We start from the raw sequence: 25934 nt of genomic DNA on the forward strand, positions 1-25934 counted from the left end.
GCGGGAGCGGCCCAAGAAATGGCAGAAAGACCAATAAATAAATAAATAAATAAATAAAATAAAATGAAATTACTCTAAACAATCCTGCAGGATAAAGATCCAGATTGGGAAGCCAGGAAAGCCAGAGGGAGAGAACTGGGTAGAAAAGAGATAGGTACCACCTGGGGAGGTGGGGGAAGAGGCTCTGGAAGCCAAGCCCTTCCCAGCAGGAGTTTGCATTAGGGGGTGTGTGGTGGGGGAGACATTTAAAGAGAGATGAGCTCAGCCAAAAGATTCCTGCCTTGAAATACACCAGCAAGTTCAGTCGAGGAAGAAGGTAGAGCCATGAAGAACCAGCCCATCCCACATCACTGGAATTTCGGGGGTCTCTTCCCCAGTCAAGTCTCAGGGGTTTTTTGTCTATAAAATGAAAGGTTTGGCCCAGAAAGATCTCCAGGTGCCTCACAGCTCTAATATTCTCTGCTTTGATGGCTGCAGCCTTCTGCAAACGTGCATAAAATAGATTAGTTTTAGCAGTAGTAAAAACAAAACTGAAAATCAGATTTATCATTTTAATTAAATATACTTTACATTCTCAATTTCTAGGGAGCAAAATGCCTCCCCCCCCCATTAGTTTTCCCTTTGTGGGAGACATTCGTGTCTGATGTGCAATTTAAGAAAATGCCGCACTACCCCCTAAGAAGATACACAATTAACAAGACCCTAACAGGTATTTCTTAACAGGAAAGTGGGACTTGTAGGGGGAAAAAAGTACATAGGAGGGAAGGATCGGGTGGGTCGGGATATCAGAGGCCTGGGATCAGGCTGCTAAGAACAATTTGCTTTTGTCGCTATCGGGCTCTCAGAAGCAGCTGCCCCGGGGAGCTGGATGGCGGGTGGACAGGAAATCGGGAGGTGGGATTTCGGTCCACTCTCCCATCGCCCCCACTCCTCACCCTCAACAGAAGGCAAATTGCTCCTTGAACTTTAGAGGCTCAACCTAAAAAAACCTACTTCGAAGAATGCTGGGAAAAGGCAATAAGATAACATATCTGAAAAAAGCTTAGGAAAACAATAAAACATAAAGCACACGTGAAAACACCCTATTTTGGGGAGTTCCCATTGTGGCTCAGTGGGTTAAGAAATTGGTATAGTGTCCAGGAAGATTTGGATTCAATCCCTGGCCTCGTAGAGTGAGTTAAGGATCCAGTGTTGCTGAGAGCTGCGGTGCAGTTTACAGATGCGTTGGCGTGGCTGTCGTGTAGGCTGGCAGCTACAGCTCCAATTCAGTCTCTAGCCTGGGACCTTCCATATGCTGCAGGTGTGGCCATAAAGAGCAAAAAAAAATTTTTTTTAGTTTAAAAAAGGAGTTCCCATTGTGGCTCAGAGGTAACAAACCCGACTAGTATCCATGAGGATGCGGTTTCAATCCTTGGCCCCACTCAGCGGGTTAAGGATCCAGTGTTGCCGTGAGCTGTGGTGTAGGTCGCAGATGTGGCTCGGATCTTGCGTTGCTGTGGCTGTGGTGTAGCCCAGCAGCTGTAGCTCCAATTAGACCCCTAACCTGGGAACCTCCATATGCCATGCATGTGGCCCTAACAAAACAAAACCAAAACCAAAATCATATTTTGGAAACTCACATTGGGATCCAGAATGCCTGGGCCCCATCTGGTGAGGTATTGTGTCTTCTCGGCAAGGTCCCCCTAACTTCCTTCCTTTCTGCCATCCCCTCTCCAGCCAGGCGCTTGGTCCCCACCAGTGAACAGAAAGGAGCGCCTTCACCCAGGAAGAGCACCATTTCCTGGGCTCTGGGTTCCATGGCCCCAGATCGTAAATTCACAAGGGTGGCTGCAGATTACCATGTAAATCTGGGCTGGGGTCACCAGCAGAAATAACAGGAGAAATAAATCTATAGCAGCAGCCCTTAGGATGCTGGCAGTCTGGAGCCAGAAGTGTTTCTGATTTGCAAAACAAACAAACTCTGAAATAAAACCAGGAGTCCCCACCACCACCATCACCACTGCCCCTAAAAAGAATCCAGGCTAAGTCAAGTTGCCAGACTTCGGCCAGCTGTGGGTTCCCCTGCCTTAGTGAACTGGGGCATCCACGCGGTGGCCCATTATTCATGATGACAAGAGCAAATATAGACACTCTCAGAGAACTGAGGAGAGACTAAGTGAAATAAACGGCATTTCATCTTTAAAGAGAGAAATTGCCTCCCCTTGGCAGCGCCCCGCCCAGCGGGAGCCATGGCCCCCTCATAATTCAAGTCCGCACTTAATTAAAAAGGGGATCATCCTGGATTCCTCCCAATTGGCACCGATTCCACTCTCATCCTTCAGGCTGCTGACATTTTGTCTGTTTGTCTCTCTTTGACAGAAAGGGAAAAAAATTCAAAAAAGAAAAGAAGACTCTTAGACCTTGCAGCTTTCCCAGAGAGCGCGCTTTTGAAGAAGGCTGCTTGTCTAATGGTGGAGGTTAAATCTAAATAGGGGAAGATGGAGTTCTCGGTGCGATGCAGCAGAAATGAACCCGACGAGTACTCATGAGGACCAGGGTTGCACCCCTGGCCTGGCTCCGTGGGAGGGGGATCCTGAGTTGCCATGAACTGTGGTGTGGGTCGCAGACGTGGCTTGGATCCCGAGTTGCTGTGGCTGTGGCATAGGCCAGTAGCTCTAGCTCTGATTCGACCCCTAGCCCAAGAACCTCCCATATGCCTCGGGTGTGGCCCTAAAGAGCAATAATAATAATAATAATAATAAATAGGGTAAATGGAGTTCCCTGGTGGCTCAGCAGGTTAAGGATCTGGCGTTGTCACTGCTGTGGGTTGGATCCCAGCTGTGGTGCAAGTTCCCTGGGCACAGCCTAAATAAATAAATACACTCTGGAGTTCCCCTTGTGGTGCAGCGGAAATGAATCTGACTAGGAACCATAAATAAATAAACTAATAGGGGAAGAGACAGAAAAAGATTAGGAAGACTTGACATTTGAGAGAGTCCTGAGCGGCTGCAGCAGCAAATAGGAAAAGCTGAGGTCACCCGCACCTTCTAAAAATAGAAAAGACTTTCCTCTGGGGCACCCTTTGGCCTCCCAGAGTATTCCCAGCAATAGGCTCAACCTTGCCTCCTGTGACAATATCCCAGATGAAAGGACATATTTTTTTAGCCTTGTTTAAAAATGTTGAAATGTTAGCGTTCCCTTTGCGGTTCTGCAGCAACGAATCCGGCTAATATCCATGAGGATGTGAGTTCGACCCCTGGCCTCGCTCAGTGGGTTAAGGATCTGGCATGGCCATGAGCTGTTGTGTAGGTTGCAGATACGTTTCGGATCTGGCGTTGCTGTGGCTGTGGTTTAGGCCGGCGACTAAAGCTCCAATTCGACCCCTAGCCTGGGAACCTCCATATGCCATGGGTAAGGCCCTAAAAAATAAAAAAATAAAAATACTGAAATGGTGCTCGCTCACTGGGTGTCTGACCAGTTTTTGTGTTTTTTTTTTTTTTTTTTTTTTTCTGCTTTTTAGGACCATACCCACAACATATGGAAGTTCCCAGGCTAGGGGTTGAACCGGAGCCACAGCTACCAGCCACGGTCACCAGCCACAGCCACAGCCACAGCCACAGCCGCAATCCAGGATCCACGCTGCATCTGGGATCTACACCGCAGCTTATGGCAGTGTGGGATCCCTGACCCAGTGAGCAAGGCCAGGGATCGACCCCACATCCTCATGAATACAAGTCAGATTCATTTCCACTGGGCCACAATGGTAACTCCTCTGCTCAGTTCTTATACATATTCCCAAAATGTGATTCCCTAGGAGGAATCCTAAAATCAGCCCCTCCCAGGGATTGGCTAGGCCCCACGGAGGTCCCTGTGTCTGTCCCTCTACCCTTGAGACCCTCGTAGCTGTCACACCAGATGAGGGTCTCTCCAGGGAATTAGAACCTCCTCTCAGATTCCTGACTGTGGGCTCCTTCTGCTGTATGAGGTCCCACAAGAATCAGGCCACAGTGATCACCTCCCCCTGTTTCTCCCAAAGCTCCTGAATACACCCCACCCCTACAATACCCAAGAGAAGGAGAGGCCCGGTTTCCGCCCAGCGCCTCGTGTTTAGGACTTTTCTCCTGAGACAGCTCCCCTCGACCAGGGTGCCCTCCAGAGTTGCACATGGATGTTCGCTCTGCTGGTACTTTCCCTCCAGCCCAACGTGCTCCCAGCCAACTGGCTGGAGGGAGGGCCCCCCTTTACTGTGGGGGTCTCAAGAGTGCTTCTAAGTGGAAGGTGGAAAGGAACAAGGAAAGTAATTTCTCCACCTCCCTCCCAAGCACAGTCTCCAAAAGTGCAGCCTTTCCAACCACTTTTTTTTTTTTTTTTTTGTCTTTTTTTGCCATTTCTTGGGCCGCTCCCGCGGCATATGAAGGTTCCCAGGCTAGGGGTCCAATTGGAGCTGTAGCTGCCAGCCTACGCCAGAGCCACAGCAATGCGGGATCCAAGCCACGTCTGCGACCTACACCACAGCTCACGGCAACGCCGGATCGTTAACCCACTGAGCAAGGGCAGGGATTGAACCCGCAACCTCATGGTTCCTAGTCGGATTCGTTAACCACTGCGCCACGACGGGAACACCTCCAACCACTCTTAAGATCATATACATTGGCGTTCCTGTCACGGCGCGGTGGAAATGAATCTGACTAGGAACCATGAGGTTTCGGGTTCCGCCCCTGGCCTCGATCAGTAGGTCGGGCATCCGGCGTTGCTGTGGGCTGTGTTGTAGGTCACAGATGCGGCTCGGATCCTGTGTTGCTGTGGCTGTGGTGTAGGCCGGCAGCTACAGCTACTGTTAGACCCGCAGCCTGGGAACCTCCATATGCCGCCCGGGTGTGGCCCTAAAGAGCAAAAAAACAATTTGGGGAAAAAAAAGATCACATATATTGATAAGATTGTGAAACCATCCAGGATAAAAGACATCAGGGGAGTGGTTCTTAACCTGAAGGGGTGGGAGATCATAGACCATCCGTAATGGCTCCAATAAAAGCTCTGGACCCACTCCTCAACAAAATACATACACATCCCCACACACCCATGCAGGCAGTTGGTTTCAAGGAAGAGCACATTCATGAACCCCACCCAGGCTCAGACACCCTGCAGTTGAGAGAATGCAATAGGGAAGAGTTGGACTGTGAGACAAAGACAAAAGAAAGTCCAAAGGATCGAAACTGTTACCACTGAGCCAGGATCAGAACTCCCAGCAACATTTTTTTTTAATGATCCTGACCCACCAGCCCATGGCGGGGAGACCTCATGTTCCCCCACCCCAAGGCCTGACCCTATTCCCGGGCTCATTCCCTCTAGTGACAGCTTCAGCTTGAGAAACCTGAAGGGACATAAATTACCACTTAACTCCTTATCTCACCCATCTGGACTTTTTATGAACTGAGTTAACCTCTTAAGTTCCACCCTGAGTCTCTCAGCTCTTAAATGAGGAAGACAGGCATCTGAAGACATTTCTGTCCTCCCCTCCAGTCAGACTGGGCGGGTCACCCAGCACCCACCACTACATTCAGAAGGCTACCTGGGAGAGCCTGCTTCTCTGATGGTTCCCGGGTCTCCCGGTCAAATCCAAGTGCCTCTCACTCTTCATCCCAGGGCTCCAAACTTCCAGCTCTGGGGCAACCCCCAGGCTGCCTTTGTTGTACATTTGCATATGTAAAACACACATTTGCATTTTATAGCTCCTGGTGAACAGGTCAGAATCCAGCCCCAATATTCTAGAAACATGGAGACATTTACCTACAGAGGCTCCTACCAAGGGTGTGTTGGGGGGTGTCAGGGAGTATGGTGTATGTGTCCTCCAGGAAGTTGTGGGGGAGGGGGAGGACTGTGAGCTTCCATAATTGGGGTGTGTCCACAAATACTCTCTGGCTCTGGAATGTCCTCCTCCCGTCCTGTTGTGTCTTCACTCAAAGTGTAGTCTTTGAGCCCACGGGTCTGTTTGGGGTGTCCTCAGTCTATGGAGCATATCCTTAGGGTAGATGTCTGTTTCCAAGGCCTTAATTTTTTCTAAAATGGGATGACTCATCTTCGCAGGACTGCTGTGAGGGTTGCATGGGTAGGTTAAGGCTTTGCAGCAGGGCATGGCATGTGGATGTGCTCAGTAAACGTAGGTTATTGGGATGTGATTTCCAACAGAAACCTCCAGCCCCTCTATTCCTTCCTCTCCCCAGCTACCTCAAGCCCTGGAAGAGGCTCTAATGTTCCCCCCAGAGATGGCACTGCTCTGAGTGTGAGTGCTGAATCAGAAGCCAGGTGACAGCAGTGGCGACAGCAGCAGCATCTTGTCTCACTCAGCCGGCATGCGGAGCCAGAGCCGGGGGAGGAGGGCCCCTCAGCCTGACCCTGGATGAAGAGTAAAGAGGAAGCCCTTACCCTCCAGGGAGCCAGGAGCCCTCCAGAGAAATGGAAGAACTCAGAGTTGGGGGGACATCCCTAAGAGAGCCCCAGACTGGGGGATTGGTGTGCCCTCTCCAGGACCCACAGAAATCGTCTTCACTGTCATGGAAACTACATCAGAGCTGCCGTCCAGGAAGAACTCCGTCCTCCTCCCTCACTTCTCTTGGCTCAGAGACACCAGCTCCTCCCTAAACTAGTCACAGCCAGCTTAAAGCTGGGATTTGCTTGGGCTTGTCTCTCTCTGCTAGGGCTGGGTTCCTGTTAAGCTAGATTAATTTGGCCTTTTTGTACCTACTCGCTGAACAAGTATTTCCTGGGACCCTCAGAAGCATCGGGTAGGCTGGGGGAAACCTTAAAGGGGCAAATGAGATCTTCTCCAGGCTCTGGAGAGCTCTCCATACATAGAGATGACCATGAGGCAGAAAAAGACATCTACAACAGAGATACAGGCAAGAGTGTTGTAAGGTCTTGGAGTTCCTGTCGTGGTTCAGAGGTAGGTAACGTATCCAACTAGCATCCATGAGGACTCAGGTTCGATCCCTGGCCTCACCCATTGGGTTAAGGATCAGGCATTGCCCTGAGCTGTGGTGTAGGTCACAAACATGGCTCAGATCTGCCATTGCTATGGCTGTGGCTTAGGACGGCAGCTGTACTCCGATTAGACCCCTAGCCTGGGAACCTCCATATGCTGCTTCCATGTGCACGGGTGTGGCCCTAAAAAGATATAAATAAATAAATACATAAATAAGAATGTTGTGGGCTCTTTAAGGCTCTCTGAAAGGCTTCCTGGAGAAGAGGGGCAATAGGCATGAGTCTTAAAATATTTTGGCAGGCATTCTCTTCGTGGCTCAGCTGTTAATGACACTGACTAGGATCCGTGAGGATTTGGGTTTGATCCCTGGCCTTGCTCAGTGGGTTAAGGATCCAGCGTTGCCATAAGCTGTGGTGTAAGTCACAGACATGGCTTGGATCCTGCATTGCTGTGCCTCTGGCGTAGGCCAGCAGCTATAGCTCTGATTTGACCCTCTAGCCTGGGAACCTCCGTATGCCACAGGTGTGGCCCTAAAAAGCAAAGAAAGAAAGGAAGAAAGAAAGAAAGAGAGAGAGAAAGAGAGAAGGAAAGAAAGAAAGAAAGAGAGAGAGAGAGAAGATATTTTGGCAGAGAAGCGAGGGAAGTTTATCTTCATTTGCTGAAGATGATCTCCTGAAATGAGCTCTGAAGAGGTACTATAGTGTTCTAGTGCCAGTTCTGCCCTGACAACTGAAAGAATTACATGTGTTATTTCCTTCTTGGAAGCTCCACAGCCTCATCTGTAAAGTGGGGGTGTTAGATTAGATAAATTTTGAAAGCAAGCCTGAGGTTTGTTCAGTCTCTTGTGTTTATCACAAACAGATAGGGAGAATATCAGACTGTCCTCAAAAGAGCCCATAGACTGTAGAGTCAGATAGTCTCAGAAAAATAAATAAATAAAATAAAATAAAAGACCCGGGAGACTTCATGTCTTGTGTGCCTCCATGGCTCCACTCTAAGCAGCCCAGCTCCCATCAAGTGTCTGTGTTGGTCACAGTGGCCTGCCTGGCATCCAGCACTGTGTCTGCCACAATAAATGTTTATTGAATGACTTGGTAAATGAATGAATGAGGTGACAGAAACCATGAGCAGCTTTTTTTGGCTAGAATTGAAAGAAGTCCTGAAATCCCAGATCATCAGAACTCTTGATGCTTTTACCACCTACTCTCTTGTGTTTGCTCTCAGGATAAGAGGAAAGATGGTGGAGAAGGAACCGCACTTTCAGAGGCCCACGCTAGGCCTCTGGTTTCTGCTGCAATCAATAGAAAGTGGGTCACAGAACAGCTCTGCAGAGAACAGACCCTTGAGAAAAAGCCTGGATTCCATGCCAGCTTACATTTATTGAGCACCTACTGTGTATCAGTTGTTGTCGTATAGCTTTCATTCATTTAATTGTGGCCTCAAAGGGCTGTACATGAGAATGAGGAGCCTGGGCACTATAAACCTCAGCTGCACTAGTGACCTCAGCCAAGCCACCACCCCTCTCTGGATTTTTCATTTTCAGTCTCTCTAAAATGGAAACAATAGAAGCCCTTCGCCAGCTTATGGGACTGAAATGAGCACATGGAAGCAGAGCGCTTCATAAATGCTCCTTGTTATTGTTCCTCTGGGCACTCAAGTCCGCTCGCCTCCCCCCAGGGCGGGCACACAGACATGTTCACACTCCCACGTACACGCAGATGCACAAAGACGCATGCAGACGTCAGCCAGAGGAGCTAGCCGAGCCTCAGACCCAAGGCCACTGCGGAGTCGCACAGAGAAGCCGTCGGGTCCTCGGCTTCCCCGTTTCTCTCAGTTCTTTATGAATGAACTCCGGCCGCGAGGAGTTTATTTTTTTATGAATGGGAGCCCAAGCGGTGAATGAAGCTGGGAGCCAGCCCCTGCGTTCTGATTGGCCTCCGCGGCTGGGAAACTCCTCCCCTCCGGCTAGGCCGGGCGAGTCTCCGGATTGGCGGGCGTGCCCAGCCCTGGGGTTTCATTCAGAAAAGTCAATGAAACAAAGGGAACGGGGTGGGGGGGGGGGAAAGAGCCGAGGCAGAGGCGAAGGAAATGCACCAATCAGCTGCTCCCCCGGGCTCACAACTGTCGGCTGCGCCCGGAAAACAAGCCGGTGCGCTGGGGACCTGGGGCTGGGGCCGCCTCGCTCTGGCCTAGCCCCGCGGCCCTCCGTGCGGCCCCGGGTATGCTCGGGACCCCCCGCGGCTCCAGTACCGACGCCCGGGCCTCAGGTGAGGCTGCGGGAGTGGGAGAGAGGGAGAGAGTCCGTGATTCTCAGCCTAGCCTCTAACATGCACTGCACTCTCACCGCCGCCTCCACAGATTCCAGGGCAGGGGGTGGGAGGCGCTGGGATTCAGGGTTGGAGGGGGCGCAGGAGTTGTGGGCGTGCGAATGGTGCGCGCCTCACCCGCTCCTCCGCGCGCGAACGCATACTCGTGCGCGCGAGCGCGAGCGCGCGCACACGCACACACACACACACACACACACACACACACACGTCTTATGTAACCGAGCCTGGGCAAAGCAGGGCTGCAGAAAGCAAACGAAACGCCGAGCCCAGCTCCCAGGAGCAGGTGGGACCTCCTTTGGCGGGAGGGGAGTGGTGGCGGCGCTGAGCTCAGCAGGCGGAAATCTCCCCATCGCCTGAGTGAGTCGGAGAAGTTTTGCCGTCGGACTCAGAGCCTCGCGACTGCCCCTCCCGGTCGCCCTTACCCACCCCCACCTCGCTGCCTTCCCCAGACGGTGTGCGAACGCAGCCCCCCCGCCCCCAGGTCTCTGCCCCCGCGCGGGGCCCGGGCAGTGCGGCTGGAGGGAGCGGCCGGATGGAGCGGAGGATGAAAGGCGGATACTTGGACCAGCAAGTGCCCTACACCTTCTGCAGCGTGAGCGCCGCGCCGGCCTCCACGCCCGCCCTCTCTTTGCACCCCGCCCCTACCCACCCCACGGCCCCCACGGGGTCCGGGGCTGCCCGCCCTTGAGTCACCCCGGGACCCCAGCCCCGCCCCCCAGACCAGGCGGCCTCAGGGTGACTCGGGGGCATTCTTCCCCTTTCCCGCAGAAATCGCCCGGAAATGGGAGCTTGCGCGAAGCGCTAATGGTCCCGCAGGGGAAGCTCATGGACCCGGGCTCCCTGCCGCCCCCCGACTCCGAAGGTAAAGAGACTGAGAGGCAAGCCGCGACCCTCCCCACCTCACACACTCCGAGAGCTGACCCTGGAGCCCCCGCCCTTTTCTCCAAAAGACTCGCCCTCCAGGAGACTCTGGTCCTTCTCGGCCTCTACCCTCAAGGGGGAGGTCACCGGGCTCGCTCGGGCTCCCATTCTGTCACCAGCGCCTCCACCTCACCTTCTCCGTTTCCATTATTCACCCCTCAGATCTCTTCCAGGATCTAAGTCACTTCCAGGAGACGTGGCTGGCTGAAGGTGAGTAGTTTTGTGACCTTTTCTGTTATTGGGACGGGAAATGCTCTCTGCCCCTAGTATTCCAGCCTAGCCCACTTCCTCTCTCCCTGGCCTCTAGGGCCTCTCCAAAGCCCCCTCCCCAAGTCCCCTGCCTCTCGGCTCTCTCCAGCACCCAGCGTGGATACTTATATTGATATTTATTTTCTCTGCCCTGAGCCAGGCTTGTGTAACTAGGCCTGGGGATGAATCAGACCATTGTGTGGGGTATTTGCTTATTTGAATGGAACTTGGCCCCAGGCCCACTTTCCTGGTTGAAATTTTCATTTGCAAAGTTTGTTTGGCACCAGCCGCCCGGGCCGAGGTGTGCTTTGGGGTGTCGGGGGAGTGAGTGTAAGGATTGGGAGAAGGAGGGATTCATTTGTTACCTATCGTCTGGAGTTGCCAACACTAATTTTTACCCCCTGCATTTCTCTTCTTCCCAACCCCCAGTACCAAACAATTTACTGTCTGAGCCAAAAGCACAACAAAAGTTTAAATAATTTTTTTTTTCAGCACTTTGGCAAAGCAGCGCAGGGCTTCTCCCCTAAATAGCCTTGATTGTAATTCTAATGGCAACTGAATCTCCCGCCTCCTTCCCCCCTGAATACCTCCTTCCCAGGCAAATTGCCCCTCCAGTTTGCTGTGGGAGCTAGCTGCCAGCTGGCTGGGGTAGGGTCAGTTGCTGGGCCTCCTCTGGGTAGAGAGGTGTGTTCTGAGGGGGGGAGGTCCTCCAGGTTGGATTCCTTGGTGTGTTTGGGTTGGACGTGAGGTTGTTGCCAGTGGGACTGCGGATAGGAGGCTTCTGGTGTTTAGGTTGTAGGTAGCGCTTATGGTGGGTGTTACGGTGGGGCTTATGGTATTTAGACAGTCTTTGAGAAGGAAGGGTTAACTGCCCTATCTGAAGGTCCCTTCATTGTCACACTGAAAACCAAGAGGCCACAGCACTAGGAACCCCTTCTTGAAGGCTTTTCTCTTCTTTGGGATCCCCCCCCATCCCTCCACCTGGGTATCTCTGATGAGTTTTTCTTAAACTCAGACCCAGCTCCTCTGGAACCATCTTGAAAAGCTTGGGGTAGACAGGAAAGATCCCTGACTAGATCCTTGGAATGAGACTAGATCTGTTTCCCCCCAAATGCGTACATTAACAGAATGGCTATTTACATAGTGCAAGCACTCAAGACATTTTGTAGAATTCGTGGCTGAACAGACTCGTGGGTGCTGGAGGGTTCTGGGGGAGTGTGCACGTCTTCCCCTATTCTGCAAGCCTTGCGTGCCCAGCTCTGAGTTACAGGCAGAGCTGTGCCCAGTCCGCCCATCCTCCGCCCATGGTTCCGGAGGAGCTGGGCTGGAGCTGAAGAACGCAGTGGTGTCAGTTTCCACGGTTTCTCAAAGACTTCCTTTCCCAATGCCTGATTTCTGTCCTGCTCGCCAGGCTCCTTGTCTGTCAGCTGAGGGTACCTAGGCTCCCCAAGAGGGCACCTAGGCTCCCCCTGGGGCTGTGATCTAAGGGTAGGCTCCGAGGCTGGCATGTTTGATAGCAGCTAGGTTTGAAACAGGAAGGGGAGGACAATGTTCTCATCTTCTCTCAACCTTGGAAGCCCCACCCCTTGGCGGTGGGGGCCTAGAAATTGTACTTGTGTCTATCTGCGTGTGTCTGTGTGACAGCCAGGGTGTGTGTTTCGCGCTGCTGCCCTGGAAGTCCCCGTACATTTAAATCCAGTGGGTGGGGAGGTGGGGGTGGGGATCGCCAGGCGGAGGTGGGGGGGCTGCTGGGATCTCCTTGGTTCCCTCTCCTTCCTTCTGAGGGAGCAGCTCAGGTTCCCAGCTGGCGATGGATGGCCAGGCCTGAGGGGGGGATGCTGAGGCCGATCGCTCCTTCTCACTCTCTCTGCGGAGACAGATGCAGCTGCCGGGGCCCTGTCCCCCTGCACCGTCCCAGCACCACCCCAGCCTCCTCTCCTGCCTCTTCCCACCAGGTCAGTGACCCCTGCAGCCCAGAGGGAGCTTTGGGGTGGCAGGGAGGGACTAGCTCCTTTGGAAGCTTGCCAGTGGTGGGGCGCCTACGACTGGGGGCCGGAGCCCAACCTCCCTCCCTCAGCTTGATTTCTTCCTAAAGCCCCAATTTGAAGAGAAGCAGCGGGTCCCTGAAGTGTGGGTGGGGCTGCAAAGAATTCGGGGGATGCCAGATTGGATCCCTGTGGAGGTGGTGTGGGTTCAGCACCTGGTGTCCGGGCATCATTGGGGGTGAGCATGAGCAGGGTTCTGCCAAGGAAGATCAGACATCTTTGGGTTTGGGGTTTTTTCTAGATGAAGAGGTAGGGGTTGGGGGGGCGAAATGAGGCTAAGAGGGTGTGTCTGTTTTGGGGGTGCCTGGGATCTGCTGAGTTACTGGAGAAAGAATCTGGCTACTGCAGGGAAACCCAGGCTCAGGCAGGCTGTGTCTGGTGATGGTCAAAGATGTGCTGCTTCTGGTCCAGGGTTCCTTTCCCGGCTTATCGGGAGCCCTCAGGAACCCTCAGAGACAATGACTTTGGTCTCTTTGGTGGTATGGAGCATTGACTCTGGGCCAAGTACAGCCTTTGTATGAGGCAGGAGTCTGGATTGGGGTCTGTGGATTCCCAAAAGCTCTTTGGATAGGTAGCAGGGGTCCTTGAGCCTTTCATATGTGTATAAAAATTTTAGAAGTGCACCATACACAAAGGAATGTGAATTTGTCAAGGAAGAGAATGATCCATAGCTTTTATGAGATTCTCAAAGGGGTGGGTCCGTGCTCCCCTTTTCATCAGAATCATTGCTCCCAAATCTTCCTCCAAGGTCTTCAGCCTCTGGCTCTTGGCTTTTTCCCCATCATATTCGTAAGTCCAAAACGAGCACCCATGTGAGAAGGTTATGCATGGTGGATGTTGCCCCCCGTGTGCTGCCTTGATGTAAAAGGCATTAGCGTGTGTGTGAATCGTGCGTGTGCACCGGCACCTCAGCCTGTCTGTGGAGATAGATGGGGTTAATCCTCTCCCCCAGTCTTTCCTAGCTGCAATGCCTCCTCTATTGCTTTCTGTCTCCTCTCCTTCCAGAAGGCTCCTGGGGGGAAATGTCCCCTCCATAGACAGAGAACTGGTTCCTTCCAGCACACTGCCGGGGTAGGGGCGGGGTAAGGGTGAGAGCCAAGAGCAGTGGTGACACACTGCATCAGAAGTTCTGGAGAATTCCTCTCCCCGCCCCACCCCACCCCCGACTCTTTAAGAGGCTCCTTCACCCTGTGTTTGGACCCTAGGAGCAGGAGAAGGTGATGGCGCATATATGGTATAGATGAGTGGTCTACCTGGGGGCGCTTAGCTTTCTTGGCTGTTTGAACCTCCCAGTTCTCCTAGAGCCCAGCCTGGGAGGCCCTTTAACCCTGTCTCTTGTACTGACTCCTACCCATTGGAGGGATGTTTCCTAAAATTCTCTCTTTCTGGGCATTATGGTGGCTTGGCACTTTGCCCAACCCCTCCTTAATCATCCGCCATGTGCCCGGGCAGGTAAACTCTACCTTAGTGCCAAGATGGAGTTGGGGGCAGACCCTGGCACACTGGCTTGGCAGCCCAAGCTCAGCCAAGTCAACAAATAAATAGAGTGGCTTCCACTCAAGACCAAACATGGTAATTAGAAATTTTCCTACTCTCCAGGAACTCGAGGCTCCGTGTAACTGTTCCTCTTTCCAACCTTGACAGTCTCTGAGTGATCGAGTCCCTGTCCTGCCCCTTCGGGAGAAGCTGGTGTTTTAGGGGAGGGGCCAAGCAGGGACTGGGGTTCACACCACCGCCCATTCTTGCCTTGGCTGATTTCTCCTGGCCCTGGGAAGAGAATGGTGCCACCTCCTTTGAGTTGTGATCTGTGTGCTGGGGGTGGCCTTCTCTGGGACTGCTGGGACCAGGGCGGGGGTGGTGCTGGAGGTTCTGGTCAAAACCTCAGGCCTGTGGTGAGAGGAAAAGCAAGATGACCGACCCCAGGGCTCTCTAGAGTCATGTGACGCCGGCAGGAGATGCCCCCAGCCCATTACCTCAATGGAAACTGGCAGTTAATGAAGCCCCAGAGGGAGCTCCAAGTGCGTCAACTTCCCCCACCCCGGGGACCCTCCTTGCCCAGGTAGCAGGGAGGGAAATATTGGTCATCTTGCCCCTATCACCCCCATCCAGCCACTTTGGGGATCTCACCTATGCTTGGGCCAGAGGCACACAACAGGAATGAGCTTGGGCTTTGCATCCCTGGGCAGCTGAGCAGGTTTTGCATTCTTCCCTTTGTCCAGTTTTCCAAAGCTGACTTTTTTTTTTTTTTTTTTTTTTTTTGCTGTGCCCAAGGCATATAAAACTTCCTAAGCCAGGGATTGAACCTGTGCCTCAACATTGACCCAAACCACAACAGTGACACTGCTAGAGCCTTCACCCGCTGAGCCACCAGGGAACTCCCTAAAGCTGCCTGTTCTTAAAGGCAACCAGGGGTGTGTGTTAAAATACAGATACCTGGCCTCCACCCAGACCTAAATGGAATGAGACGCTCCAGGGGTGGGGGCTGGGAATCTGTGTTTTTAATAATGTCCCAGGGGAGTTCCCCCCCTGGTTCAGTGGAAAAGAATCTGACTAGTATCCATGAGGACGCAGGTTTGATCCCTGGCTTTGCTTAGTGGGTTAAGGATCCAGAGTTGCCACAAGCTGTCGTGTAGGTCGCAGACGTGGCTCGGATCTGGCGTTGCTGTGGCTGTGGTATAGGCTGGCAGCTGCAGCTCCGATTGGACCCCTAGCCTAGGAACCTCCACATGCCCACTCCTGCGGCCCTAAAAAGACAAACAAAAACCAGTGTCCCAGGATTCTGGGACCAGTTTAAGAATGGTTGCCTTGGTCCCCTGGTTGCGCTCCTGAAAAGATGTGCTATGTGGTTTTTTTGTTTTTGCCAAGGAAGTCCATGCTCTACTGATCTATTTGGTCACTTTACAATTGTTCTGTGCTGACTTTTCTTTCATAAGCTCTTCAGCCGCTGGTGGCTTCTGATTCTTAAACCCCTTAGCTGTTGGGTTCCCTCTGTCAAGAAGTCTCCTGTCTATAAGTGTTTGTTTTTTATTGACATATAGTTGATGTACAATATTGTGTTAGTTTCGGGTGTACAGCAAAGTGATTTGGTTATACATGTATATGTTTACACTGAGACGCTTTTCTATGATAGTTTATTATAAGTTATTGAATATAGTTCCCTGGGCTATACTGTAAATCCTTGTGTAGTGTGCATCTGCAAATTCCATACACATAACTTATCCCTCCACTGCCCCATACATATATATGTATCTTTTTTTGTCTTTTTAGGGCACCCATGGCATGTGGAGGTTCCCAGGCTAGGGGTCAAATCAGAGCTGTAGCCACTGGCCAACACCACAGCCACAGCAGCACCAGAGCTGAGCCGCGTCTGCGACCTACACCACAGCTCATGGCAACACCAGATCCTTAACCCACTGAGCAAGGCCAGGGATCGAACCTGCCTCTTCATGGATACTAATCAGATTCATTTCTGTTTCATTGAGCCATGACAGGAACTCCTAAGTGCATATTTAAAAGCAATTGACACCTCTGATATTTAAAGCAATTTGGTAAAGAATCCTGCTGCCAAGCAATTGATCACAGCCTAAAGCATCCTTTGTAAGGTGTGTTTTTTCAGGAGGACCTGCCAGGTAGCTAATGCTACCTGGTGGTGGAGAGAGGGCCCTCCAGGAGAGGGAAGGGCTGGTGGGTTAAGATCTCTTCAGTTCTTGCTCCCAGGCCTCTTGAGGATGGGGTCCTTGTGTGTTTCTTCATATAGTTGATGAATAACACAGTGTCTCTTCTGAACCAGATCCTGTTCCAGGGGTACTAGGGCGAAGTCAGATGAAGAAGACAGATAAAGCCCCTGCCCTCAGCAAGGTTGACTTTCGGGTAGAGGAGAGGGACAATAAACATGTAATCATAAATTAGGACGACCAGGTAGCCATCTGTGCTGGAGGAAATATAACATGGGGATGCTGTCACGAGCTAGGAGGGGCCCCTTTGGTTGGGTGATCAGAGAAGGCCTCTGAGGTGACAAAGTGAGCAAAGACTTCAGAGGCCAGAAGAAAACTGGCAAAGGTGTGGGGGAGAGGGAGGGATCCGGCAGATCAGGTTTGAGGACCCAAAAGGAGACCAGAGCTCTAGAGAGTAACAGGCAAGGAGAGGCAGGTCAGAGAGATAAAGGCCAGAACATTCGGGTCTGTGGAGGCCAAGGGCAAGACTTTGGGGTTCATGCTTTAAGCAAGAGAGAGAAGTGATTGGATATCTGCTGTAATAGCATCACTCTGGGAGTTCCTGTTGTGGCTCAGTGGGTTAAGAACCCGGCTAGTATCTATGAAGACTCGGGTTTGATCCCTGGCCTCGCTCGGTGGGTTAAGGATCTGGCATTGCCGTGAGCTGTGGGGTAGTTTGCGGATGCGGCTCGGATCCAGCGTTGCTGTGGCTGTGGTGTAGGCCGGCAACTGCAGTTCCAATTGATTCCACCCCTAAACTGGGGACTTCCATATGCTGCAAGTGCAGCCCTTAAAAAAAAATCACCCTGACAGCTATGTGGAGAGTGGAAGTGGGGAGTTGTGATGAGAGGCTGTGGCTGAAATGCAAGGAAGAAATGACAGAACCTTGGCCAGGAGTGAAGCAATAGAGGTCCGGATGTGTACCTGTGTAGACTGTAGGCTTCTCTAGGCATCGCCTCTTCTCCCTCCTCCTTCCCAGCCAATCTTAACTCTCTGGGCATTTTATCCATGAGTTTTCCCATTGTCCGATCTGAGAGCCGTCTCCAGGGAAGGAAAAACCCACCTCCTTGGGTTCCATTACCTCACCTTCGAGCCACTCTCTTCCCTGACTGTCAGGAAGTCCTTCTTGGTGTCTACCCTTCCCCTTCCTGCTGTGATCTATTTTTGGGAGAGGGGCAAAAGTGGGCAGAGACTCTGGGGTCAGGAGAGGTACTCGGCTGTACCCTACCTGAAGGAGGTGGAGAGGCCAGGACCAGAACCAGAAATCAAAGTCCGGATATCCAGTCTGGAGGCCGTGGATGAGCTGCTGTTCTATTTTAGTCTTCCTGCCTAATCCCCGAACCCAGCTCCACCCACGCTGGCACCCTTGGAGTGCTCCTCAGACCTCCAAGTTTGGGAAGCCCTCCTCTCTCTCCCTCTTCTAGCTGCAGAGCAAAGAAAGAAGCCACCAAGGCTGGCCAGTGTCCCCAGCCTCCCCCTCTCCCCTTATCATCCTCTTTTCATCTCTCCTGAACCATTTTCTTTCTTCCATTCCCTCTCCTTTCCGAGGCTCTAGATTTCTGCCTTTCATCTTGGAGGTGATATAAAAGGCAGAGAGATGCCTGGGCCTGGCCCACATTCCGAATTTTCCCGTGTGATTTTAAGCCCACAGAATCTCACTCCTTGCAGTGCCTGCCCATCCCTGATGCGAGTCTGCCGTGAGCGGAGCTTTGTAAATTCTGAGGGGCAGGGCTGCCTTCACTTCAGAAAAACAGGGGGGAAAACAACAAAGAAGCATCAAGGACAAAACTCTGGAATCTGCTCAGACGGGTTCTGAGAATTTGCAGCCTTCCCTCCGGGGTGTTCGTGGGGCTCCAACATGGAGGGCACTAGGACCTGGGGTGGAGTTGCCTTCGGTCCTAAGTAAGCTGTTTTCTGCCCTCGGGCTGGTGCTAATCTGCAGGGCTGCAATAATGCTGTCTGCTGGGGGCTGCCGTCCAGGACCCCGACACCCCAGGCTCACCTCTGACCTCTCTCTGCAGCTCAGGTACCAGACAGCGATGAGCAGTTTGTTCCTGATTTCCATTCAGAAAACTGTGAGTAGAGGGCCCCGCGTGGAGGGAATGGGGAGGGGGGGAGGGCAGGAAATGAGTCATAGGGATAGAGAATCACCAAAGATCAACTTGTTCTCTCCTCCAGAGGAGGGTTCCCTGTTCTTGGGTTTGGACTCCAAGAACAATTAGTAACTGGGAGGTGAAGACCTTGGTTCCACTCGGGGCTTGCCCTTCCTAGCTCTGTGACCTTGGAGCAGACTCTTCACCTCTCTGATCTTCCATTTTCTTATTTCTGAAATGAGGGGCTTGGACCAGTGGAGCAGAGTCGAGTTCTACTGTTCTAAGTTACTTTGGTGCAACTAGGGGCGCTTTGACCTCCTAGGAGACCTGTGGCAATGTCCGTTGACATTTTGAGTTGTCACAACTGAGGGTGGGGTGCCATTGGCATTTAGTGGGTCGAGGCCAGGGATGCTGCTCACCTCCTGCAGCGCTCAGGACGGACCCCCAACAGAATCATCTGGCGCACATGTCCCTAGTGCGACTGTTGAGAAACCCTGCTTTCGTGTCAGACGCTCTCAGCTAACTTCACCAATGAAATGAAACAGCGCAAATAACCGACAACAAAACCGTCAATGGCAGGTTTTGACTCTCACGTTTGCCGGCTTGGAACCAGACTGGCGGCTAGAGTTTGCAGACCCAGCAGGGGCCACAGGAAAGGCCAGTGTTCTTCACAGATAATTAGGAGCATGTGTATGATGCTAGTCAGCTGACACGCAAGTGGGCTAATATCCAGCCTTAACCAGAAAAAGAAAGATTCTTTATGACCCGAAAAAAGAAAACATTTCTCTCCCGTGGAATTTTCCAGAGCAGTCAGGAAAACCACAGGCCCTTGGTTGGGAGGCGCTCGCGCCTACAAAGGTGTTTTTTGGGAGCTGGAAAGGCATTAAATGTTGAACTGTAGACAGTTTCTTTGGTTCATGTTGGACATTAGCCTGATGTATGAAACTAGACGTGATGGAAATAGCCAAACCGTTCTTGAAAGTGTTTGACTCTGATTCTCTGAAAACTGAGACCCAGAGAAGGACGCTGAGGCTGTACCAGTCCCCCAGCTCGTCCTCAAAGAGCAGAAGGTGTCAGAAGCTCTTCCGGCCTCTTCTGTGACACTTTTTGGCCTTGCTCTGCCTCCCCTGACCCCCGCAGTAGCTTTCCACAGCCCCACCACCAGGATCAAGAAGGAGCCCCAGAGTCCCCGCACCGACCCGGCCCTGTCCTGTAGCAGGAAGCTGCCCCTCCCCCACCACCATGGCGAGCAGTGCCTTTATTCCAGGTGAGCCCCAGCCCGGCCCTGGGGACAGGTTGGATGGAGGAGGAGGAGGAGGAGGAGGAGGAGGAGAGTGGGTGGGGGGAGGCACCCCCAAAGCGGTTGAGACGCAGGTTAGACTACAGAAAGGATGTCCAAGCTCCCGGTAATGGAGCGAGATAGCTCAGGATTTCCTGAGTAGTTAGGATGAAAAATGCAGCAGAGGGTTCAAGGGAGGCGTGTTAAGGCCAGGGCAGTGTTTCCGCTGGAGAAGCCGCTGTCCACCCCAATCCAGGTGCTCAGGCCTGGGGAGAGGTGTTCTCAAGAATAGAGCCAGCTTGGGGATTAAGGCAGGAGAAGAGTTCATCTGGAGCCCAAGTCTGGCTCACACCGGCCCTGTCTCGGCACCCACGGCTCTTCTCCCATAATCCTTGTGACCTGACTTCCCAGGGAATGAAGGGTCCAAAGAGGCTCGCCCAGCTTCTCTGCCCCCTCACCCCTGTCTCCCCCTCACCTCCAGTGCCTATGACCCCTCTAGACAAATCGCCATCAAGTCCCCAGCCCCTGGTGCCCCCGGACAGTCGCCCCTGCAGCCCTTTCCCCGGGCAGAACAACGGAGTTTCCTGAGATCCTCTGGCACCTCCCAGCCCCACCCTGGCCATGGGTACCTCGGGGAGCATGGGTAAGGAGACAAGGAGAGCCAGGTCCCACCAGAGTGTTCTCCATCACCCTTAAGAGACCTGCGGGGGGGTGGGGGGGGCCGGAGGAGGAAGGGATATTGACAGCCCTCCCACGTTTTCCATTCCACCCCCGACCCCAGCACACACGCACTGGAGCCCACTCTAAACTCTGGGAGAGGCATGCATAAGGAGGACTTCGTTTAATATTCTCTTCTCTTCCTTCTCCATCCAACCACATCTAGCTCCCTCTTCCAGCAGCCCCTGGATGTCTGCCACTCCTTCACATCCTCTCAGGGAGGGGGCCGGGAGCCCCTCCCAGCCCCCTACCAACACCAGCTGTCGGAGCCTTGCCCCCCCTACCCCCAGCAGAGCTTCAAGCAGGAATACCTTGACCCCCTGTATGAACAGGCCGGCCAGCCAGCAGTGGGTCAGGGTGGAGTCAACGGGCACAGGTACCCAGGGGCAGGGGTGGTGATCAAACAGGAGCAGACAGACTTCTCCTATGATTCAGGTAAGAGATGCTCCTGGGAAGGGAGTGGAGGAGTTTGGGTGGGATTGTTGGGTGGGGTGGCATGTGATAAAGGGGTTCCATGAAACCCAGAATGTCTCCCCACAAGTTTTTTTTTTTCCCTTTACCAGTTTCAGCCCACCCACCTACCACTTGCCATAGATTCAAAAGAACTGTCACTTTTCAATCAGCAAACCAGTATTCAGATAAAAAAAAAATAAGTGGGATAGTAGGGTTTTGCCCTCAGATAGCTTGTGACTGGATAGGAAAGTTAAGGCATTTCTTCCTCTTCCTATTTAGCAGGTGTTTGGAGTTTAATTACCTATTGAGATAAAAATACTGTGCCAGGAGGATGAGTGTGTGCAGCTGGAGGACACAAAGATGAATAGGACATGTCATTGGTCCCTATCCCCATAGAAGTTTAAAAAGTACAAAGGGATTTGGATGAGGAGAAACATGAACTTGAAACTAGCCAGGCTCACGGTTCCCAGTTGGAACGCAGGGTTCATGTGTGGTGTCCACTTCCTGTTCGGGACTCACCATCCTGACCAGAGCTGGGTACCAGAAATACGGGCTGCTTTGGGGGGGGGGCAGGGAGGGGCCGCACCTACAGCATACAGAGGTTCCCAGGCTAGGGGTCAATTGGAGCTGCACCATAGCCACAGCAACTGTGATCAGAGCACTGTCTGTGACCTACACCGCAGCTCAAGGCAACGCCAGATCCTTAACCCACTGAACGAGGCCAGGGATCGAACCCGCATCTTCACGGTTACTAATCCGGTTTGTTAAGGATGAACCACAGGAGGAACTCTTGGACTGCTTTAAATTCTAGTTCCACCTGGCTGTTGACCAGAGTGAGATGCACGCAGCCGTGTTTGTAAACAGCTTAGCTCAAAGCCTGCAAGAGCCCATGAAAAGGCCTAGAAAACCTTGGCTCCTGTTACATTGTTACCAGCTCCAAATTTGAGTTTATCTGCAAATTTGCATGAGAAAAGAATAAATTCAGAGATTAGTGTAGACTCAGCTTTTGAATTTCCCTTTTCCTGGTGCCCTGTCTTTTGGGGTGGGGGGAAGTTGAGCCCCGAACAGTCAGGCTGCCCCAGCGAGAACCAGAAGGGACCACCTCTCCTCTAGCCCGAGTCCTAAGCCTGAGCGGAGCCGGGCGGTGAGATGGAGGAAGGAGGAGGGAGACGCTCTAGCCGCTGACCTTCAAAGGATGTAGACCGGAGGAGATCGTGTTACATGCCCTTGAACTCCTGCCCCTCCCCCTTCAGCTTCCTCTGAATGGAGTCAGGAATTCCATTCACAAAATGGAGGCATGAATGAGCCCACCCTCCCGCCCCCTCCCGGAGGTGTCAGGTTTCAGCATCTCATTCATAGGTGGGCGTGGAGGAGGTAGGGCAGGAAGGGGCTGGCACTGAAACGGATGGCCCCTCACCGCAGCCTCCTCCAGATAGGGTGGGGAGGTGTCCGGGCCCGTGGCATGGAATGAAATAGTGCGCTGTCTCTGCTCTCAGACCTGACAGCACACTGGCCGGAGTGCCCACTGCTGCCTCTTCCACAGAGAGAGGCCTGCGGGTTCTCCCTCTGCCCCCCTCCCTTTCCTCCCTCCCTCCCTCCCATCCTCCCTCACACCCGCACTGGGCTGAAACCTGCCCTGCTGACCGGACGTCAGCCCCATTCCAAGGGAGTCTAAGGCTGGGACACTGAACTCTTTCCCCGGAGGTTCATCTCTACCCCCCTCTCCCCGCTAAACTCACAGGAAACAGCTGTTCCCTGGAATCTTGGGCCTTGTGGAACAGCTTTGCCCAGCCCCAGCGGCTGCCATAGGCTCTCTGGCCTGGCCTGCAGGCTGAGGGCCTCGAGCTTCGCACTCCCCCTGGGTGAACTTCCCCTGGGATTGGGTGTAGGCAGGTTGCTGGGAAAAGAACTGGAAGGGAGGCTGGCAGGAAGAAGTTCTTTGTGTGTGCATGTATGTGCGTGTGCATGTGTTTTGTTTTGGTTTTTTTTGGCTGCCCTCCATGTGTGGAAGTTCCCAGGCCAGGGACTGAACCCATGCCACAGCAGTGACAACGCGGGATCCTCAACTCACAGCACCAGAGGAGAACTCCAGGAAGAAGTTCCTTGAATGTGTGCAGGACTCCCGCCCCCGCCCCCGCCCCAGCCACCTTTCCTCTTTCTTCCTCCCTAGATGTCCCTGGATATGCTTCAATGTACCTCCACACAGAGGCTTTCTCCGGGCCCCCTCCCGGTGAGGGGACCATGGGTAAGGCAGCCCCCTCCCTCCCTTGCCAGGCCTTCCCAAGCCGGAGGAGGGAGTCCTGCCTTGTGGGAGGGGTTCCTGGCCAGGAGTCCCTCTGGACTCTCTGGGGTCTCGTATCAGTGAACCTCCAGATCTGAGTGACTCCCAACTTCCTCCTCAAGGCTATGGCTGTGAGAAACCCCTGCGACCGTTCCCAGATGATGTCTGCATCGTCCCCGAGAAATTTGAAGGTCAGAAATGACTGCTCCTCAGAGGGTCAGGGTCTTATCCATACCCTCTGACTGCACCCCCGACCCCGGCCACCCCAGGAATCGCATCACAGTACATTTCATGAGAACAAGCCTGCGGAGGCCCCTGCAAGCAAGGGGACTGGGTCGCTTGGGGGAGTGGAAGGCACTAGCCCTACACTTCCTATTTCCTGTGTTCCCCAGGTGACATCAAGCAGGAAGGGGTGGGAGCCTTCCGAGAGGGACCACCCTACCAGCGTCGGGGTGCCTTGCAGCTGTGGCAGTTTCTGGTGGCCCTGCTGGATGACCCGACAAATGCCCACTTCATTGCCTGGACCGGCCGGGGGATGGAGTTCAAACTAATTGAGCCTGAGGAGGTGGGTGTCTCAGATGTTCCCGCTTCTCCTCCCAACAGCCCTGGGGCCTGGAGATGAGAGAACCTGGAAAGTGGTGGTGTGTGCCTTCACCGGCACCACTGCTTCATATAACCTGAGTTCCTGCCAAACCGTGGTCTGTGGGCTGGTGCTTAGCTGCAGGGCCAGCTGAGAATTTGCACCAAGAATCTCAAGTACTCTTTCTGTCCTGACCCCGAATTTCCTCTGCTGAGCTGGCATTGCCATCCCCAAACTGTGTCTTCCTGTCCCCAGGTCGCCAGGCTCTGGGGCATCCAGAAGAACCGGCCAGCTATGAACTATGACAAACTGAGCCGCTCACTCCGGTACTACTATGAGAAAGGCATCATGCAGAAGGTCAGGGGCTAAGGGTCCAGGCACAAGGGGATTGGGGGTGGTGGTTGTGGGAAGGGGTGGGGGCAGGAGAGCATTTTTCAGCAAGTTTGAAGAAGCAGATAAGGAACCAATCAGGGAAGTCAAGAAACTGTGGACAAAGTTGAGATTTCCCTCCCAAAAAAGTGATGAACAGGAGTTCCCGTTGTGGCTTTGCAGGTTAAGAACCCCATTTGTATCCATGAGGATGCAGGTTCGATGCCTGGCCTCACTCAGGGGGTTAAGGATCTGGCGTGGTTGTGGCTGTGGCTGTGGCATAGGCCTCAGCTGCAGCTCCAATGCGACCCCTAGCCCCGGAACTTCCATATGCCGCAGGCATGGCCCTTAAAAAAGGGGGAAAAATTATTATTATTTATTTTTTGCTTTTTGTTTTTAAGGGCCACACTTGCAGCATATGGAAGTTCCCAGGCTAGGGGTCAGATCAGAGCTGCAATTGCCAGTCCAAGCCACAGCCATAGCAATGCCAGATCCAAGCCACATCTTGGACCTACACCACAGCTCAAGGCAATGCCGGATCCCCGACCCACAAAGGGAGGCCTGGAATTGAACCTGCATCCTCATGGATACTAGTCAGATTTGTTTCCACTGCACCACAATGGGAAATCCCCCTGAAAATGTTTAAGTGATAAACAGTAACCAAAAAGCCTAAAGCATCGAGAGGTTGAGATATGAGAACACAAACTGTGAAGGGAGGCAGCTTTTTAGAAGAACCAGGGAGTTCCCACTGTGGCACAGTGGGTTAAGAATCCAGCTTGTCTCTTGTGAAGGTGCCAGTTCAGTCCCCAGGCATAGGTGCAGCCAAAAAAGAAAAGAGCCAGCAGCAGGAGGAGAAGTGGACCCACACAGATGTCTGGGCCTGGGGGAGGCTGCCCTCCCTACCCTCACCCTGACCCAGGCCTCTCTCCCCACAGGTGGCCGGCGAGCGTTACGTGTACAAGTTTGTGTGCGAGCCCGAGGCCCTCTTCTCTCTGGCTTTCCCGGACAATCAGCGTCCAGCTCTCAAGGCCGAGTTTGACCGGCCAGTCAGTGAGGAGGACACAGTCCCTTTGTCCCACCTGGACGAGAGCCCCGCCTACCTCCCAGAGCTGGCTGGGCCTGCCCAGCCCTTTGGCCCCAAGGGTGGCTACTCTTACTAGCCCCCAGCAGCTGCTCCCCTGCGGCCAGCAGGTGCTGCCCTGTGTGTATATAGAGATGAATCTGGTGTCAGGGAAACCCCCACTCTGAAACCCACAGATGTCTTTGGAGCAGATCCCCTCTGCCCATCAGTCACCCCGGCCCAGCCTCTGAGCTGCTCCCCAGGGTTGACGGGAAGGCAAAGTGGAGACACTTAAGGGTGTGAAGGTGGCATCGCGGAAGCTCTTCCAGGGGCTCCACTTCTGGCCTCTTCCTAGGTCCTGCCTAGAGGCCAAGCCCAACTCTCTCTCGCCCATCACAGAGAACAAGTGTTTGTTCTCTTCTGGGGGACAGAGGAGCTTCCCCCACTTCACCCTGGTGGAGAAGGGGGCACGGGGCTCCCCAGATCCCCCGTGGTGGGGAGAGAGCAGCCTGCATCCTGCACTCCGCTCCAGACTGTGGCCCTGGAGGGTCCTGCTGGGCGGTTCTTGGTGCTCTGTGTTCCCAGAGGCGGGGGGAGGCCAAAGTGAGGAACCTGGGGTGGGGGAGAGGTTGCTGGGTGGAGGCAGGGAGGGCTGGGCTCTGCCTGGGGGCCCGCTGCCTCTCCTCTGCCTTTCCTAGGCCAGGCCTGGGATTCCACCCCCACCTCCACTACACCTGCCAGACCTAATAAAGGCCCCTGCTTCTCCTCTTAGTTCCCCTTTGTCCTCTTTGTAGTCATCAGAGAAGAAGCTGGGGTTGAGAGAACTCTGGCCTTGGGGGCAGAGGACCAGAGTTTGGGGCTTGGCCCTGACACTTAACTTGCTGTGTGG

The 25934-nt window shown here is 53.3% G+C and overlaps 1 protein-coding gene across 29 annotated transcripts; it reads left to right on the forward strand.

The window, feature by feature from the left end:
* Positions 1-9018: 9018 nt before the first annotated feature.
* ETV4 (ETS variant transcription factor 4) lies at positions 9019-25816 on the forward strand. Of its 29 annotated transcripts, none has more exons than XM_084984367.1 (14): positions 9019-9225; positions 9735-9877; positions 10054-10147; positions 10369-10416; positions 12247-12410; positions 18235-18288; positions 19447-19573; positions 20067-20228; positions 20469-20737; positions 22926-23000; positions 23159-23227; positions 23429-23601; positions 23872-23973; positions 24921-25816. In XM_084984367.1, the coding sequence occupies exons 5-14, from the start codon at positions 12335-12337 to the stop codon at positions 25143-25145; spliced, it is 1332 nt and encodes a 443-aa protein (XP_084840493.1). In that variant the 5' UTR covers positions 9019-9225; positions 9735-9877; positions 10054-10147; positions 10369-10416; positions 12247-12334; the 3' UTR covers positions 25146-25816. The 29 variants fall into 29 exon arrangements, with proteins under 29 accessions (XP_084840493.1, XP_084840497.1, XP_084840494.1 ...); XM_084984371.1 differs by having other exon boundaries at positions 12335-12410; positions 20085-20228; XM_084984368.1 differs by having other exon boundaries at positions 9767-9877; positions 12335-12410.
* Positions 25817-25934: the final 118 nt, after the last annotated feature.

Source organism: Sus scrofa, chromosome 12 (assembly GCF_054392235.1).
Source record: "Sus scrofa isolate SSC_HxYL_T2T_F1_AM1 chromosome 12, Sscrofa_HxYL_maternal_Yorkshire_Landrace_v2.0, whole genome shotgun sequence".
NCBI lineage: Eukaryota > Metazoa > Chordata > Mammalia > Artiodactyla > Suidae > Sus > Sus scrofa.